The sequence below is a fragment of the Euprymna scolopes genome, chromosome 40 (assembly GCF_053919585.1).
Source record: "Euprymna scolopes isolate OS-2025 chromosome 40, ASM5391958v1, whole genome shotgun sequence".
Lineage (NCBI taxonomy): Eukaryota > Metazoa > Mollusca > Cephalopoda > Sepiida > Sepiolidae > Euprymna > Euprymna scolopes.
In genome coordinates, this window is record NC_136521.1 from 23,306,309 (window position 1) to 23,327,426 (window position 21,118).

The 21,118-nt window shown below is 34.8% G+C and overlaps 1 protein-coding gene across 1 annotated transcript in view; it reads left to right on the forward strand.

Moving 5' to 3' along the window:
* LOC145265344 (F-actin-capping protein subunit alpha-2-like) overlaps window positions 1-21,118 on the forward strand; it is a 124,193-nt gene that overhangs the window by 83,062 nt on the left and 20,013 nt on the right. Inside the window, exon 3 of the mRNA XM_080121110.1 lies at window positions 13,132-13,265. Coding sequence (XP_079977236.1) covers window positions 13,132-13,265 — 134 coding nt within the window. The remainder of the gene's footprint in view (window positions 1-13,131; window positions 13,266-21,118) is intronic.

Genomic DNA, 21,118 nt, shown 5'->3' on the forward strand with positions numbered 1-21,118 from the left:
CCCATTAGCCTCCTCCCACTTTTTGCCAAAATATTTGAGACCTTAATTAACCATGCTCTAGTCCATCACCTTACAGATGCTAAACTTCTGACTGACAAACAATATGGATTTAGACAAGCCCGTTCCACAGCTGACATCCTCACTGTAATCTCTGAACGTATATACCATTCACTGGACAAAGCGGGGGAGGGTAGAGCAGTAGCTCTAGATATATCTAAGGCTTTTGACAGGGTATGGCACAAGGGTCTCCTCAGAGAAATTAAATCATACGGTATCACTGGTAGAATACTTAACATAATTAAATCCTTCTTAGATAAGAGAAAAATCCAGGTTGTCCTCGACGGTCGAACATCTAAACAGTGTGATATAAATGCGGGAGTGCCTTAGGGGTCTATTCTTGGACCTCTATTGTTCCTGATATTTATTAATGACCTCCCCGACACAACTGCCTCTGAGATGGGTATATATGCTGATGACACTACACTCTATAACAGGCATGACAGGAAAACAAATGAACACATATCTAAAGAAATGGCAGAAACACTAGAGGATGACCTCCAATCTGTAGTGCAATGGGGACATAAATGGATGGTCACATTCAATGCTGCCAAGACTAAACTGGTTTCCTTCAATAATTACAAGAAACCTTCTCTGCCACCAATAGCAATGGCCAGTGACTCCCTGTCTGAGAGTACATCTTTCAAACTGCTTGGCTTAACGTTCACAGGAAACAGGAGTTGGAACAATTATATTGAAAACAAACAATGCCAGGGTCGCTGCAAAAAAGGTAGGCTCTCTCTACCGTGCTAGAAAACTACTGACAAGTATAGTGTACCTCTATAAGGCCACCATTCGCTCATGTATGGAGTATTGTTGTCACATTTGGGCTGGTGCATCTGCTACTAGTCTCTCTCTTCTAGACAAGGTTCAAAAAAGAGTCGCCAATCTAATAGGCCCTGAACTGGCATCTAAGCTTCAGCCTCTGTCCCATTGACGAAATGTTGCATCCCTCTGCCTGTTCTATAAGTATTTTAATGGTGAATGCTCTGACGAACTGCAGACACTTGTGCCCCCACGACGTAGACACCCTTGACAAACCAGACAGGCAGCTAAATCCCACCCCCACACAATAGAGATCCCTAGATGTAAAAGATTTTTCTACTCCAGTAGTTTCTTCCCCAGAACCGCTAGACTCCGGAATTCCATTCCAGGTTCCTACTTCCCTAACTGTACTGACATGCAGAAGTTCAAGTGCAACGTGAACCGACATCTTGCTGCCCAAATCCCAACATAGTGCCCCAGTAGTTGCTGCCCCTGATAGTAGCCCCCTACACCAAAGTGGCAGTGTGCCTTGTTTGGAGTGAAAATGTAATAAAAAAAAAACGAAAAGCAAAATCTCGCAGAATAATAAAGCCAAAAAAGAATGCTGGCAAGAATATGTCAGCAAGATCAATGTTTCCACTATACCAAAGACAGTTTGGGAAATGGTTAAAAAAATTTCTGGAAAACATAACCCGATACCAATTAAACATCTTTTTACTGAAAATACCAAAATAACAGAAACGAAGGCTATAGCGAACAAATTAGCCAAAACATTTTCAGAGAACTCTTCTTCAAAAAACTATAACAAAGAATTCCAAACCATCAAGGAAAATATTGAAAAGTACAAGCTAAACTTCAATTCCAAAAACTTTGAAGAATATAATAAACCTTTTTCAATAAGAGAATTGGAAAATTCCATAAACAAATCGCACAACACAGTCATAGAACCAAATGAGGTCCACTATAGTTTTTGAAAATACTTCCAAAAATTTAATTGGAACTTTTACTAAAAATCTACAATGACATCTGGATAAAAAAGAAGTTCCCAGAATCTTGGAAACATACGATTATTCCTATACCAAAACCAGGAAAAGATTCTTCAGATCCTGGAAATTATCAACCAATTTCACTAACATGTTGCATGTGCAAAACACTAGAGCGAATGGTATATCGCCTAATATGGTATTTAGAAACGAGTATAGTAATAACCAGTGCACAATGTGGTTATCGTAAAAATCGTGGATGTCTTGACCATTTGCTCAACTTAGAATGCTATGTCAGAGAAGGCTTCATAAGAGGGAACACGCCACAACTGTCTTTTTCGATCTAGAAAAAGCTTACGATACTACCTGGAAATTCGGAATTATGAAAGATCTATTCGACTTTGGACTTAAAGGTAGACTTCCCGAATTTATTCAAAATTTTTTAATGAACAAAACCTTCAAGGTACGCATAGGGTCTACTCTAATCGATATAAATAAATAGGAAGAAGGTGTGCCACAGGGTAGTATATTATCAACAACCCTATTTAATATTAAAATCAATAACATAGTAAAGGAACTTACTCCTGACATGAATAGAACATTGTACGTGGATGATTGTTCCATAAGCTATCGTTCCAAGCACATCCATACTATTGAAAGAAAATTGCAACACAGCATAAACAAAATGAATAAATGGGGGGAAATAAATGGTTTTAAATTTTCAAAAAATAAAACCAAATGCATTCATTTTTGTAATCGACACAAATTACACAATGATCCCAAATTACAACTCGATGGAGAAGATATCCCCTTTGTTGATGAATACAAGTTTTTAGGAATGCTTTTTGATAAAAAACTAAATTTTATTCCCCACATAAACTATGTTTAAAAAAAATGTAATAAAGTATTGCAACTTCTGCGTGTTGTGGCCCAAACAAACTGGGGAACTGACAGGCAGACCTTGTTAAACCTGTACAGATCCCTAATTCGATCAAAATTTGACTACAGCAGCTGTATATACCAAGCAGCAAGAAAATCCTATGTTAAAATTTTAAATCCCATTTACCATACAGGACTGAGACTTGCATTAAGAGCTTTCAGAATATCCCCAGTAGAAAGTTTGTATGCCGAAGCAAATGAGCCTCCACCTAATACAAGTTAGCACTGCTATATTATACAAAATTGAAGGCAGATCCCGACAATCCTGCACACGACTGCACGTTTTATCCCAAGTACAAATAACAAAAAGAAAAGGCCATTAAAACATTTGGCCTATGAATGGAACCCATTATTGAAGAAGCAGAGATCCCGATAACAAAAATTCATAAAACATTTACTCCAAAAATACCTCCTTAGAACATTATTGTATCAAAAGTTGACTTAAGTCTTAGCAAACACTGCAAGGGAAAAGCTCACCCTCTTTATCAAGAAGAACATGAACAAATCAAATAAAATAATCCTAAACATTCATACATCTTTACGGATGGCTCAAAACAGATACAACAGGCAGTGCAGCTGTATATAATAAAAAGATTAAAAAGAAGCATCTCTTGAAAGAAACCTCAATCTTTAATGCAGAGGTTTGTGCAATAGATTTAGCACTTGATTTCATCTCCAGAGATAACAATACAAAATGTGTAATTTTCTCCGACTTGCTATAACAGCAATAAAAACACAAAAATGTAACAACCCGTTTTTAGTAAAATTACAGACTAAATGAATTTTTAAAAATAGAAGAAATCGTGCTCTGCTGGATACCTAGCCACATTGGTATCAGAGAAAATGAATTGGTAGATACAGCAGCAAAGGCTTCTCTGAATGATAACCTAGATGAAAGCTTTAAAGTTCCATATACAGATTTAAAAAAATATCAATGAATACATTAAAAAACGATGGCAAATTTATTGGAATGGCTACACTAGCAATAAATTATATGCCATTAAACCAACAATTGGTAATTGGGAATAAAGTTCCAGAAAAAATAGAAAAGAGGTTGTATTGACGAGATTGCGTATAGGTCACACATACCTTACCCAATCATATTTACCAAAAGAAGACCAGCCAATGTGTATTGCATGTCAGGTTCCGCTGACAACAAAACATTTTCTTGCATTGATTTTCTGCCTATAAATGAAAATATTACAAAGACAGCAATATAAAAGAACTTTTCGAAAACATGAAAGTTGAAAACATAATCGATTACCTTAAAGAAATTGGTATATATACAAAAATATAGATTTTCATATTAGCAATACACACAGATGCTTTGGATAATCACGGATTTCAAGGGGGTTCTGCTAAAATCATCATATTCTAAAAACCAAAGCACCTTAAGTCATCAAAATATGGCCGTTTTGTTTGAAAATGAATAGACTTTCAAATAAATTAATAAATAATGTACATTATATATTTTAAGAGTTTTAAGCAAATAAACTGATAAAAATGTTAACATCATAAAACAGCGTTTTCGGTAAGATTTTGTAACGTTGTCAGTGGATTATAATGGAATGGACACTAATCTACCCAATTCTATATATATATATATATATATATATATATATATATAAAATACAAAATCAGTATTTAAATATTTGTAGGAGGTGCTCAGTTTCTAGTTAAGTTCCTATTTACTTGCCTTCCCACAAGGACAGTTCGACACAAGGTCAGTTTTTAATGTGAGGAAAATCCAGCTTCCCAAAAAGGGTCAACCTGGAGAGAAAAACATGAAAATTGTCTCCATCATGAAGGATTTCTCCTTCACTGACAAAGGACAGAAAAGGCGAAGTGTAGCATCAGAATACTACATTGATCTTGGCCCGAATTCCAGGTAGAGAAATAAGAAATAAAAAAAACAACTTAAGCTGGAAAGTTGAACAAAATAATGTGTCACTTGGACAAGAAATGTAATTGAAAAAAAAAAAGTAAATTTCTCTAAAATTTGTGAATGATTTGTTAACTTTAGCGAAAAATGTTTTTTGATATTTAAATAAGTGGGCAAAAATACTTAAGTTTTCCAAACGTCACGTTTTCTGTTAGTGACGTCACTTGTTTGTAATTAAATTTACTTTTGTCTATTTGTCGTAATTCTTAAGTTTCACACCTCTTAAGTATTCCGACAAACAAAAATAAATTTCATATTTAAAAGTAATTTGATGTCCAAAATCTAAGGCATAAAATTTTCAAAAGGCCAATAATCATGGCCCACTAACCGTAAATATGGGGGTTAAACGCCTTAAAAAAACAAAAAACAAAAAAACCCTTAATCCTACTTCTAACCCTAGGTATGAGTGGCAAGCCTTCTCCTCTTAAAACCTTCTTTAGCCCTACAGCTAAACTAAGTCTAAGTGGCAAGCTCCTCACCAAAGTTCCTTTGTAAGCTACATATGTGTCTAAAAAAAAAATCCTTTCTTAAAGAAAAGTGTACCATTTATCACCCATAAAAATAAATTAGTCAACTGTCCTAAAACGTTACAATGGTCTCGAAATGGTGAATTATTTTACATTAAATTTATGTGAAACTAACCCCCACTCTAAATTCTAAAAATTTTTTTGTTTTGTTTCTATCAAGTCTTCAGGATGTTCACACATAATTTTCCTTAGCTTTATCATTAACCCAAAGTCAGAGTGGACCCCCCCCCTCTCATAATTTCAAAAAGACCCTCTTAAAACCACACATAATCGTCTTTAGAATAAAAAGGTGCACAGGATTTATCTCCGATAGAAAAATTGTTAACTGCCCTAAAATGCTAGAATGGCTCAAAATAAGGAATCGTTTTACATTAAATTCTAAAATAATACTTGTTTATCTTTCATTAAAATTTTTTAAGGTATTCACACGTAATTGTCTACAAAGGTAAAATCACATATTTTGGAGAGGTGGTCAGTAGGGTGGGAGTGGGTTAACGGAGGTATTAATCTACAATAATACCAAAGAAATATTGCAATATATTCATTTTAAAACAGTCCTAGATTTCGATTTCAGTTATTTGTACATATAATGCATTACAATTCAGCTTTGAGTTGTTTAACTTTTCTTTTAATGAATACATGGTATTTTTAAGGAATTGCAGCATATTATGTGCACTTACTGCAGCTTATTTGGAAACCATTCATTTCTGGAGATTTTCAGTAGCATATTCTAATTCCTAGCACAAAAATACACTTATATGGCAAATTTCATTGCTTAATCTTCTGTTTTAACAAAGATATAGCATTTTTACTGAAAAAGTAGTGTAAAAAATGTGACAAAAGGCATATAGTCTTAAAGAGGGGAAAATATCCAAACGTGTGAGGCACAAAAATAGTCATAACTTCCTTAATTTTAATTGAATTTAAAAAATAAAAAAAATTCTTTCTAAGCTCATCAAGCTCTTTCTATAGATACCAATATTGAAATATTTTAAGCTATTTCAATTTTTTCATGTGTATTGCTATTCATATACATGTGAATAAGCAAGACAATTTAATACAAATCCATACGGATTAGTATTTGTAAACTAATCCTTTGCACATTTAATATACATAAGTATAATTAAATAAAATTTTACTTATACAAATTAACACAAACGTAACTACACCTTAGTAGTAAATATTTACTAATACAAATTTAACACCCGTAATGCAAATTTATTTTAAATATTTTTACGCAAATATAACGCTTTTATACAAATTTACACAAACACAACTACACTTAAGTAGTAAATATTTATCATTACAAATTTACACACACATAACGCAAATTCATGTTGAATATTCTTACCTATTTACTTGCAAATTTACTTGCATTTTAATACATTTTATGCATTTATTTATTTTTATTTTATTTTTTGTTAAAATGTTTACAAATTTAATCAAATTTTGGTGCAAACTATACTTCAGCCATAAATATATTTATTCAAATAATTTTGTTTAAAAAAAAGAAAAAAAAACATTAAACCGCGATTCGGCATAAAATAACCCAACAAGGGTGGACTTGCCATTAAACACAAAAAAAAAAAAAATAATCCATAGATGATTGATAAGCTGGAAAACAATTGGTTTTACGTCCGTTTTACATGCTATTGGATGGCTTTTAGAAATTGACTTCCACTCTGGACATGTTTCTTTGGATAAATTTCTTTGAGGCAAGATTTTTATAGCCATATGCCCTTCCTGCTGCCCACCTAGTGGGATGATAGGGACCAGTATTATTATGAAGACATTGTCTCTAGGCTAAAGAGCCCTTATATTGAAACTCATGACTTATGTCACTTTATCGATTAAACATTTTTTTTTTTTTTCATCAGCTCCTGCATGGAAACCTATTTCTAACGTGTAAACGCTGCCAAACTCAATTTGGTGATAAAATGGGTCAAACATACATGTTGTCTGGTTTTAATCTTATATGCTCCTGTTCCAAACAATAGATGAGGGATATACCTTGGTTGAAGATAGCGGGAAGATCCTTTATGGCAGTTTAAAGGATGACATCTTCCATTAAAATTGATTGTATAGATCTGTGACCTGAAGAATTAAGGATCATCGTATAAGGAACAGGGACCTCATTTCAAGATTTATTTTTTAAAATAAGTCAGACAATTCTTTTAAACATGGAAAGTTAGCATAAAATTGTAAATATTTAGAGAAAAAAATTTTCATCACTTTTGATAATCAAACTTTTTTTTTTTTTATTTATTTTTTTTTTTTAATTAAAATCAAAATTACATCTACTGCAAAATTCAAAGATGACTATTGTTTTAAAAATATGATTTATCATTAAAAGCATGGTGCAGGTTTACAAAAATTCTATGTAATTGCTAAATTTTTTTTTTTTTTTGTTTTTTCAGATGAGGATTGATAATTTGTTATTAATCATCCGGAGTATTATTTTCATGTTTCGGTCGATATAACTTCCGACCTTCTTCAGATATACCTTGTGGAACTCTGGAATCTGCACACAATTTCAAATGAAATCTTTTATATAATCCATAGGACTAGCATATTCTCATTCTATTGACTATGACTGGTTAGAAGTCCTAAATAATTTGTAATTGTATTTTGAGTGTCGTCCACACTGAGGATTGAATCTTCAACCTCCAAAAGAGTATAACTTAATTTTACCAAGTACTTGATTCACTACATCCTGGCTCTCAAACAAGGTGTGAGGATACATCAATCTAAACATGAAAATAATGCCAAGATGAGAACAGTAATCCAAATAATACAGATGTAAACTAGATATTTATATAAAAACAAAATGTAGATCAACTTTAATGTTTGTGTGTGAAGCTACTTCTCTCAAATACCTCGAATGGTTGTGTCTATTGTCATGCACATCCTCAGTGCAGTCAGGTGACATAAACCTGAATGGATTACATCATTCAGTTTCACTCCTTGCTGCCTCCATTTGACACAACAGCATTTTTACTGCTGCTTCAACAACTGAGTTTGTTTTGGTTTGGACTAATGTTTATCGAAATAAAAATAGTTTGTATTTTCTGAAAAGGACAAAACAAAAAACACCAACGAAAATGTTGATTGTGAAAAACATCTTGATTCACTGCTGCTTTGGCTGGAGTTGCATGGAGTAACATTATTGGACACAATACGTTATGTGTATGTTATGGAAAACACACCCCAAGTGCGTTCTTACAAATGTCTTTTTTTCTTTGCTTATTTTGTTTATTGTTTATTTATTTTTTTATTTTTTAAATTTTAAGTTGAGTTTTTTTTTTCCTTTGGTCATCCATCATTTTAAGCAAAAGTCCACTTCAACTTTCCATGAGAAGAAAAACCAAAATATTAAAATGCTTACCATATTATTTAATTCAATAGCATGACCCAGTGGAAACTTCACTGTATTTTCTACATCAAATCATTATAATTGTAAATTATACTGATTTGATGGAGAAAATACAGTGAAGTTTCTTACTGTAAGTTAATAATATTCATTTTCAAATGTCTGTCAGGATAATTACTATTTAAAAAAATAAAAAACCCTTCAGCATTGTCAGCTAAATATTTAAATAAATGAATGTCTTTTAAATTGTAGCAATTTACTTCCTTTTTAAGCAAAAATATTCACTCTCTTACTGTAAAGATGATTGCGAATTCTTCAAATCACTAGAATTAATATCTCCTTATAAAATGCATTTTAGTAAAAAAAAAAAAATAATTTTTAGATATGATTTTTGAACAATATTTTAAAACCACATTAATATTAGGTTATTAGTTGGTAAATTATTTAAGTTTAATATTAAACCTTGCTTGCTTTTATCATGAAAGTAAATTTGCATATGTGACTATGGAAACCAGCGAGACACATGTTCAGTTAGATGACAGGTTTGGAATTGCTTCCCCATCATTTTGTTTTGTGATTTTTATTTATTAATGCGCACTTGTGAATGGAAAATTGTGTTGAGAAATTTATTTTCAAACTCTTATATTTATACAAGATTAACAGCACAATTTTATTTTTATTCCTTCAAATCTAAACAATAATTTTTCTATCTTTAATTTATACATCAGTAATTAGAGGTGTGTATATAAAAAATTTTTAATAATTTTTATTGCGGAAAAATATTTTTATTGTTTTTTTTGTTTGTTTTTTTTTTCAACTTATTTTTGTTTTCTTGTTCATCGCTTTGACCTCAATCCCATTGCAAACAGCCTTAAAATACTTGATGAAATGAAGAGAACAATTTTTATGTTAACAGTTTTGTTTTTGGCATAATTTGATGAGATAAAAATTAATTCAAGAGGTTTTTTGAAAACATCTCAAATTTTTCAAAAGATAAATTGTTTTGAAATGAGCAGAAACAATTTTATGAATAAAGATGTTTATTTTTAATAAATTCTATTATATTTTAAGCTCTAATTTTTACACTATTGAAACTATTAAATATTGTGCCAATATAAAGGCATTTAGTAGGTAGTGTGTGTGTGTGTGTGTATATATATATATATATATATATATATATATATATATAATATATTGTGTATGTGTAGTATAGCAATCCGTTTTGACTAACATTATGACATCAGTAAGGTTAGTGTAGTTATATCCCTTTGAACATCTCTTTTTAATTATCTTTACTAACCTTTAAGTAGAAATATTTAATAAAAAAAATATAGTTAAAAATGCTATCATTACATTTGGAAGTTACAATTAAATTACACCCTGTATTGTATGTATAAAGTAATTACTCTTAATTTTTCCCATTTTTCTCTTAATCTTTTATTAGTTTTATTACACTTTTTTATTTTTATTAAAATAAAGCAAATCCTTCCAAATGGTTTGGAATTTCAAAAATATTTGAGAATATTTTTGAAGAATGTGATGTAACTTTTACCATATAATTTTTTGCTATATCACTCATGTGATTACATTCTTTTGTTTTTTTTCTATACATAAATATAGCAATAAAATGTTTTGTTCCAACATTTTATTAAGTAAAAATGTCATAGCAACATTTTTGTATAGCGCAACATATTCCTTTCATTGTTTTCATGCATTCTTATATTGTAAATGGATTTCTTTATTTCCTTACAATCCATTGTGTGTAGAAATAATTGTTTGATTAAAGAAACAAAGTCTCTTAATTTCTACTCTTTGCTTTATTATTTTAGATTTTGCATTAATTAATGTTAGGAATTTAACAAAAAAAAAAAAACTATTGATAAAATAAATTTCCTCGTTTCTCATTTGTTCAGCATTATTTTATATTTACTTCATCTGCATTTAATAAAATGTTTTAAAAGTGCATATATAAGTTATATTAGCCTAGTTGCCCGGGAGTTTGAAGGTGTGTTGTGGTAGTAAGTGGTAGTACTGCGAAGAAGGAAATGAACGTGAAAAGAAAAAACGTGACGTCTTTACCGTTGCCTCCATCGTAAAACTGGAAGTGGCAAAGGTTTAAATTAAGGCTAGTCAATCGAAAAAAAAAGGGATGACTTTCGAAAATATCGTTGAAAAAAAGCGACCACCCTTTGTAGAAAAGTGCCCAGTTAAGGATGAATGAATTAATGTTTTTAACCAATTTTCGATATTTGTCATCTGAAGGGTCGAGCTTCAAAGCAATGCCGATCTCGTGAAAATCCGTCGCCTCTGTCGAAAGTTTTAGGCAGACATACATACATACATACATACATACATTTAAACAAACAGGTGAGATTTATACTATAGATTTACACACACACACAATAGTGGAGGTACTGTCTGCGCCTGCTTTTTTGCAGCAACATAGGCTGTTGTCATTAGAGCATCGCTAATTAGTGTACTGTCAGAAAGGACGTCTGTTTATAAAACTAAGCATTTAACAAAATTGTGAATGAAAACAAAGTTCCCTAGTACCCAACAAGACAGAATAAAAATAGGAACCTTAAATGGAAAATCAACAGGAGTTATTTATATGTGTAGGAATCACAATATTGACATTTGTTGCTTTACAAGAAACAAGATACAGTGAAACTGTGCCATGGTTATTGATGGTGATAAAGTCTGATACAAGAAAGATGTAAATGAAGTTGGTATCGTATGAATTTGTAGAAAACATTTTGAGGTATGCCGACCGAATTATTAAACTCTCTCGTTAAAGAACAAAACAAACTAGATCTTTCAGTTTATATGCCCCACAGCTTTGTCATCGCTGAGAAAGCACAATTCTTAAGCATGCTGGAAGACCTGATAGCCAAAACCCCAACACACAGACCTTGCGGTAGCATGTGAATTCGACACACATTAGCACAAATAGTGAGTTTGATAACATCATGACCACAAAAGATGCTGAAGGATAAAATGTGCTAATCCTGTGTCTCAACCCAGATGATGGCTTGAGAGCTAATTTATGAATCACTAACTGCAAAATTATGCCAGGCGAATTTTTCATTCCTCAGCACAATAATTCTAGCCGACAAGCTATCTCAGGTTACGGAGCCAAGCATAAAACCTTGAGGCAAAAAGTTTCAGAATTGGAAACTCTGAAGCTCAAGCATGTACAGAATTGAAATAGTTTTCTCCATCTTTATCTTTCATTATTTATGGTTTCTTATTGGATGATTGGTTTCATTTAACTATGTTCTATTTATGCATATTTTTTGCATTGTGCATAATTGTGTAGCATTTAGGATGAAAACCTCTAGCACACCCACATATATGTGTGATCTTATCTATGTGTGGAAAGGTCTCTACCAAACTCCTGTCAATTTTTTGTCTATAGACTTGAAAGTATATAAGGAATTTGGAACAAATTTGATTTGAGTAAAAATAACTGCTATGAGGTAAAAATTGAAAAAAAACCATAAAATATACATTTGTATGTTAAAGTTTGTTCAATGTTAAATTTCTTATCCATCTGACTACAGTTCAAATGTAAACAATGTGGCTGGAGTGCTAAATATTTTGGTTTCAATTATAGCTGATGGCACCCAGTCTTTTTTTTTTTTTTAGCTTTTGAAATCGCTACTATATATTGGGTAAAATATAATAATCAATATAGTATTGGCTCTATTCTAATAAATACAAAATCTGCATGAATAAAATATTATGACCAGGGCACGTGGGGGGTGGGGGGTACCAATACTCTATATTATAATTTAATTGCTTGATAATTTTTTTATCCTGTAATTAACCAGATCATGTTTATTTCATTATATGAGAATTTAAGTTTTAAGTGGCAGTGGTAGTAGTTTCCTTGTCGTTTTCTTATTAGTTTCAATGATTTAAAGTAGTTAAAATGAATTGAATTGCAAAGTAATAATGAAGCTAGTTTGCAAATGTGTTTCAAGAGCAAAAAACTGGCTAAATTTCATTTGACCTTCTTCCCATTCATCAATTTTTTTTCTTTCTTATCTCCCCAGAGAGGACATCACATGACTAGCAGGTGTGATAGATCATCAAATTAAAACTTGACTATTTTTAGTTCTAGTCAAAACGTATTTATATGTGTAGCAAGATATGTTTGTACAAATAAAAATTGATATTAAAAAAATATACTTGTAATAGCTATCACTCAAGTTCAGCCAGCTTCCTCTTGAATAAATACAGATTTTGAGCTAGGTCACACAGTATGGCTAGCCAATCCAGATTCTATAGTCAAGGGGGGGGGTCCATGGATGAGTTGTATATCATGATGAACATCATATAAAAAGTTTTCTATAGTTGTGAAAAATAGATGGTTGAGAGTAGTTGATCTACATTGGCTCCAATTTTGTTTATTAAATAAATATACATCTATGGGCACTATTATATAAACACAGTAAGATTCATGAGATTGTTTAACTAACACCTATCAACAAAACTACATGTGAGTATGTTTATTGTTTAGGCTAAATGTTTATGAAAATTAAGTATATCAGCCACTTTATTCTAAATCATTTCTTCAAAATAAATTTTAATTGTTTTTCCTTTCAGGTATTGATTACTGAATATGGAGATTTAGGTGCTGGAAGATTTCTTGATCCTCGAACAAAAACAACTTTTAAGTGAGTTTTATTTGAATCTTTAAATTCTTTTCATGGTTATTTTATCATTTATTTGAATCTTATTTTAATTAATGAAAAAAAAAAAGATGTTTGCATACATCACTCTCTCTCATCTGTGTGTGTGTATATAATCTATTATATAAAAGGAACTTTATCTGTAAGTTTATTTCCTATGGACTCCTAAATGTCTGGGCTGATTTTTTTTTTTTTTTTTTTTTTTTAATTTCACACAAATTTACTTTATGTACTTGGTAGTGTTCTTAGATAGGTTTTGTATTGGAATGTCTTTGATAAGTATCAGTAGTCGAAAAAATGAAATTAAAGAACAGGCAGTTTTTACTAAAGGTTAACTCTTTATACAGTCTACCATCACAATTACATTTGAGAAGTTTTATTACCGCACAAGCAGAAAGGTCTGGCATATAAAATCAACAGTAGGTTCTTTGATATGACAGGAGCGCATTCGAAATGAATGTTTCTGTTTAGAGCACAATTGAACTGATACTTGACTTTTGCATTGTAAACTTTAATTCAAGCCATTATATATAAAAATTTTATAAAATAAACAGGTTCTCTACAGTGCAATGTAAACTACAATGTCTTGTGGACTGTCATTACAGGGAGGCATATGAAGCTTCCTCTAGGTGCACTGCAGTGGTTACCAACTAGAGGACACAATCGATTTGATTGAAAAATGGTTGATTTCGCTGACAATAAAAATATTGGAGTGTGAAACAATTGTTAATCCTTATTAAATCCCGGGCAACATTGGGTCTTCCTGTTGTGTGGGTATATTATTCAAACTTTGATCAGTTTGTCTTCATGATTTTTGTCAATTTCACTATGAACATGCTTTAGCTTTGATGACAGCTTTGAGATGGCTTCGGAATCACTTAGGTCTTCATTACAATCTCCCAAAAACCATCAAAGGCTCTGATGCTTTTGGGCTTTAGCTTGTCTTTAGTGTTGTAGCTGAATGTGTTAGCCTCACTCCACCATGTCTCATCATTTGTAGCTGAATGTGTTAGCCTCACTCCACCATGTCTCATCATTTGTAGCTGAATGTGTTAGCCTCACTCCACCATGTCTCATCATTTGTAGCTGAATGTGTTAGCCTCACTCCACCATGTCTCATCATTTGTAGCTGAATGTGTTAGCCTCACTCCACCATGTCTCATCATTTGTAGCTGAATGTGTTAGCCTCACTCCACCATGTCTCATCATTTGTAGCTGAATGTGTTAGCCTCACTCCACCATGTCTCATCATTTGTAGCTGAATGTGTTAGCCTCACTCCACCATGTCTCATCATTTGTAGCTGAATGTGTTAGCCTCACTCCACCATGTCTCATCATTTGTAGCTGAATGTGTTAGCCTCACTCCACCATGTCTCATCATTTGTAGCTGAATGTGTTAGCCTCACTCCACCATGTCTCATCATTTGTAGCTGAATGTGTTAGCCTCACTCCACCATGTCTCATCATTTGTAGCTGAATGTGTTAGCCTCACTCCACCATGTCTCATCATTTGTAGCTGAATGTGTTAGCCTCACTCCACCATGTCTCATCATTTGTAGCTGAATGTGTTAGCCTCACTCCACCATGTCTCATCATTTGTAGCTGAATGTGTTAGCCTCACTCCACCATGTCTCATCATTTGTAGCTGAATGTGTTAGCCTCACTCCACCATGTCTCATCATTTGTAGCTGAATGTGTTAGCCTCACTCCACCATGTCTCATCATTTGTAGCTGAATGTGTTAGCCTCACTCCACCATGTCTCATCATTTGTAGCTGAATGTGTTAGCCTCACTCCACCATGTCTCATCATTTGTAGCTGAATGTGTTAGCCTCACTCCACCATGTCTCATCATTTGTAGCTGAATGTGTTAGCCTCACTCCACCATGTCTCATCATTTGTAGCTGAATGTGTTAGCCTCACTCCACCATGTCTCATCATTTGTAGCTGAATGTGTTAGCCTCACTCCACCATGTCTCATCATTTGTAGCTGAATGTGTTAGCCTCACTCCACCATGTCTCATCATTTGTAGCTGAATGTGTTAGCCTCACTCCACCATGTCTCATCATTTGTAGCTGAATGTGTTAGCCTCACTCCACCATGTCTCATCATTTGTAGCTGAATGTGTTAGCCTCACTCCACCATGTCTCATCATTTGTAGCTGAATGTGTTAGCCTCACTCCACCATGTCTCATCATTTGTAGCTGAATGTGTTAGCCTCACTCCACCATGTCTCATCATTTGTAGCTGAATGTGTTAGCCTCACTCCACCATGTCTCATCATTTGTAGCTGAATGTGTTAGCCTCACTCCACCATGTCTCATCATTTGTAGCTGAATGTGTTAGCCTCACTCCACCATGTCTCATCATTTGTAGCTGAATGTGTTAGCCTCACTCCACCATGTCTCATCATTTGTAGCTGAATGTGTTAGCCTCACTCCACCATGTCTCATCATTTGTAGCTGAATGTGTTAGCCTCACTCCACCATGTCTCATCATTTGTAGCTGAATGTGTTAGCCTCACTCCACCATGTCTCATCATTTGTAGCTGAATGTGTTAGCCTCACTCCACCATGTCTCATCATTTGTAGCTGAATGTGTTAGCCTCACTCCACCATGTCTCATCATTTGTAGCTGAATGTGTTAGCCTCACTCCACCATGTCTCATCATTTGTAGCTGAATGTGTTAGCCTCACTCCACCATGTCTCATCATTTGTAGCTGAATGTGTTAGCCTCACTCCACCATGTCTCATCATTTGTAGCTGAATGTGTTAGCCTCACTCCACCATGTCTCATCATTTGTAGCTGAATGTGTTAGCCTCACTCCACCATGTCTCATCATTTGTAGCTGAATGTGTTAGCCTCACTCCACCATGTCTCATCATTTGTAGCTGAATGTGTTAGCCTCACTCCACCATGTCTCATCATTTGTAGCTGAATGTGTTAGCCTCACTCCACCATGTCTCATCATTTGTAGCTGAATGTGTTAGCCTCACTCCACCATGTCTCATCATTTGTAGCTGAATGTGTTAGCCTCACTCCACCATGTCTCATCATTTGTAGCTGAATGTGTTAGCCTCACTCCACCATGTCTCATCATTTGTAGCTGAATGTGTTAGCCTCACTCCACCATGTCTCATCATTTGTAGCTGAATGTGTTAGCCTCACTCCACCATGTCTCATCATTTGTAGCTGAATGTGTTAGCCTCACTCCACCATGTCTCATCATTTGTAGCTGAATGTGTTAGCCTCACTCCACCATGTCTCATCATTTGTAGCTGAATGTGTTAGCCTCACTCCACCATGTCTCATCATTTGTAGCTGAATGTGTTAGCCTCACTCCACCATGTCTCATCATTTGTAGCTGAATGTGTTAGCCTCACTCCACCATGTCTCATCATTTGTAGCTGAATGTGTTAGCCTCACTCCACCATGTCTCATCATTTGTAGCTGAATGTGTTAGCCTCACTCCACCATGTCTCATCATTTGTAGCTGAATGTGTTAGCCTCACTCCACCATGTCTCATCATTTGTAGCTGAATGTGTTAGCCTCACTCCACCATGTCTCATCATTTGTAGCTGAATGTGTTAGCCTCACTCCACCATGTCTCATCATTTGTAGCTGAATGTGTTAGCCTCACTCCACCATGTCTCATCATTTGTAGCTGAATGTGTTAGCCTCACTCCACCATGTCTCATCATTTGTAGCTGAATGTGTTAGCCTCACTCCACCATGTCTCATCATTTGTAGCTGAATGTGTTAGCCTCACTCCACCATGTCTCATCATTTGTAGCTGAATGTGTTAGCCTCACTCCACCATGTCTCATCATTTGTAGCTGAATGTGTTAGCCTCACTCCACCATGTCTCATCATTTGTAGCTGAATGTGTTAGCCTCACTCCACCATGTCTCATCATTTGTAGCTGAATGTGTTAGCCTCACTCCACCATGTCTCATCATTTGTAGCTGAATGTGTTAGCCTCACTCCACCATGTCTCATCATTTGTAGCTGAATGTGTTAGCCTCACTCCACCATGTCTCATCATTTGTAGCTGAATGTGTTAGCCTCACTCCACCATGTCTCATCATTTGTAGCTGAATGTGTTAGCCTCACTCCACCATGTCTCATCATTTGTAGCTGAATGTGTTAGCCTCACTCCACCATGTCTCATCATTTGTAGCTGAATGTGTTAGCCTCACTCCACCATGTCTCATCATTTGTAGCTGAATGTGTTAGCCTCACTCCACCATGTCTCATCATTTGTAGCTGAATGTGTTAGCCTCACTCCACCATGTCTCATCATTTGTAGCTGAATGTGTTAGCCTCACTCCACCATGTCTCATCATTTGTAGCTGAATGTGTTAGCCTCACTCCACCATGTCTCATCATTTGTAGCTGAATGTGTTAGCCTCACTCCACCATGTCTCATCATTTGTAGCTGAATGTGTTAGCCTCACTCCACCATGTCTCATCATTTGTAGCTGAATGTGTTAGCCTCACTCCACCATGTCTCATCATTTGTAGCTGAATGTGTTAGCCTCACTCCACCATGTCTCATCATTTGTAGCTGAATGTGTTAGCCTCACTCCACCATGTCTCATCATTTGTAGCTGAATGTGTTAGCCTCACTCCACCATGTCTCATCATTTGTAGCTGAATGTGTTAGCCTCACTCCACCATGTCTCATCATTTGTAGCTGAATGTGTTAGCCTCACTCCACCATGTCTCATCATTTGTAGCTGAATGTGTTAGCCTCACTCCACCATGTCTCATCATTTGTAGCTGAATGTGTTAGCCTCACTCCACCATGTCTCATCATTTGTAGCTGAATGTGTTAGCCTCACTCCACCATGTCTCATCATTTGTAGCTGAATGTGTTAGCCTCACTCCACCATGTCTCATCATTTGTAGCTGAATGTGTTAGCCTCACTCCACCATGTCTCATCATTTGTAGCTGAATGTGTTAGCCTCACTCCACCATGTCTCATCATTTGTAGCTGAATGTGTTAGCCTCACTCCACCATGTCTCATCATTTGTAGCTGAATGTGTTAGCCTCACTCCACCATGTCTCATCATTTGTAGCTGAATGTGTTAGCCTCACTCCACCATGTCTCATCATTTGTAGCTGAATGTGTTAGCCTCACTCCACCATGTCTCATCATTTGTAGCTGAATGTGTTAGCCTCACTCCACCATGTCTCATCATTTGTAGCTGAATGTGTTAGCCTCACTCCACCATGTCTCATCATTTGTAGCTGAATGTGTTAGCCTCACTCCACCATGTCTCATCATTTGTAGCTGAATGTGTTAGCCTCACTCCACCATGTCTCATCATTTGTAGCTGAATGTGTTAGCCTCACTCCACCATGTCTCATCATTTGTAGCTGAATGTGTTAGCCTCACTCCACCATGTCTCATCATTTGTAGCTGAATGTGTTAGCCTCACTCCACCATGTCTCATCATTTGTAGCTGAATGTGTTAGCCTCACTCCACCATGTCTCATCATTTGTAGCTGAATGTGTTAGCCTCACTCCACCATGTCTCATCATTTGTAGCTGAATGTGTTAGCCTCACTCCACCATGTCTCATCATTTGTAGCTGAATGTGTTAGCCTCACTCCACCATGTCTCATCATTTGTAGCTGAATGTGTTAGCCTCACTCCACCATGTCTCATCATTTGTAGCTGAATGTGTTAGCCTCACTCCACCATGTCTCATCATTTGTAGCTGAATGTGTTAGCCTCACTCCACCATGTCTCATCATTTGTAGCTGAATGTGTTAGCCTCACTCCACCATGTCTCATCATTTGTAGCTGAATGTGTTAGCCTCACTCCACCATGTCTCTCACAAAAAAATGGTGAAGGGGGATGTTACATGTGGTGTTGTCGACAAAATTATCCCATAGCCTCTCTTTCGGCTGGTCTGGTTATGCTTTCTGCCACAAAAACTTTCACTTTCTTACACCACGGATATGTTAAGTTTGTCTTCAGGAAAGAAGTTGGGTGGCATGACATGACAGTTTTATTGCTGGAAACTTTGTTTGCCTGACTCTGAGTGTGTCTTTCTACTTATTTTGTCAGTTAATCATTTGCTGATGGCAGAATTTTTTCTTGTTTCAAAATGTTGATTAATTTCTTTGTATGTTTCCGGTACTTTTCTTGAATCACTCTTCTCATGTCTCCATCTTGAAATATAGTGAACATCTTCATGCACCACCAGCTTAATACATTTTTCATTTTATAACCTGTAATTGCATCTATTGGAGTTCATTGTTGATCTTTTCAACTTCAGCAATAATCGTCAATTATGCATTTTTATTTCATCATTAAATTCTGAATCTTTGAATTTCTATCTACTATCCTACTGTTAATCCTGAGAAAATCTGACATTTCCTATTTATTATTCTGGCATATATTTGAATATGGAGGTTCAAAATTGTCCATAATTTTGCAAAAGAAAAAAAATGAAAATATGCTCACTATTTTCATGAAGTCACACAGCACAAGTTGTGTGTGTGTGCTCGTAAAATTAGCAATAGCATAGACTTTGCTCTCATGAGTTTTGAAAAATAACAAGGTTCTAAAAGGATCTAATATCCCTATCCAACCATCATTAATGAACCAAGGGTGATGATCTCAACATTCAATAAAGCCAAAGATTTTCACAACAAATTCCATCCTTTTTGCTCATGTCTACCTACCCCAGAATTCCCCCATAACAAAAAAAAAAAATAAACTTGACATGTGAATAACTGGAGGATATTGCCAAGATTACCAAGAATCTCAATTTCAACCTGACAACTCGCCTCAACAACATTCCAGTCAAGAAATTGCAGTTCAAAATATTTATCCTTTCACAGCTAATTAATTGTTGCTTTCCATCACAGAAAATTTAGTTGGTCTGCATAGTATTTTTAAAAAATACTGGAGGTCTGTCCTGTGCTGATCAGTCTGTGTGCATCCTGTTTTTGAATTTGTAAGAAAATCCAGAAGTTGCCATATCTTAGTGATAAGCAATATTTCTGGAAAATCTACAGCTGATGTGCCAACTATAATATCGCACAGAATTGGTGAATCTATTGACGAGGGCTTCCTTTTTAGGGTGATAGCCCTTGATATATCAACGACTTTCGATAAGCAAACTTGTTAGCTATGGAATATTGGAAAATGTCCTTTCAGCCATTAAATCTTTTCTCTCCAATAGATTTATAATAGTTGATGCGTAAATATCTGAAGCACATGGTATCTATGCTGACATGCATTAAGGATCCATACTTAACCTTAAACCCTCTTCCTAAACTTTAATTTTCCAAATCATATTCTGAGATCATTTGTTCAAAGAAGACAATTATTTATGGCAGCACTTTGAAGAATATTAATAATCAAGATCTTTCTGACTCTCTCTTCTGATTTGGAGCCTGTGGTGCAACGAGGGAAAAGGTGACTTGTTACTTTTAACACTTCTAAATCCAAGCTTCTCTCTTTTCATCACTAATACTTTGATCCTCACTTCTCCCCACTCAATGGCTCTCTCTTCAAGGAAATCCCCTTCTTTGATAAATTTCTAGAACTGACTTTCACCACACACCTGAAATGGAAGACTTGCATTAATTCTGTTGCTACGGTTACTGGAAAATGGTTGGATCATTCTGCTCCATCATTTCACTCTCGACACAATCATCTACTGGTATAAGAGCCAAATACATTCTAAAATGGAGAACTCTTGGATCACTCTTTCTTTTATTAACAAGAATAGAAATCTACTTTGAAATGTAGTGGAAATAATCTCTATTCGTCTCTAGAACTTCTTTTACACAGAAAAGCTGTTGCTAGTC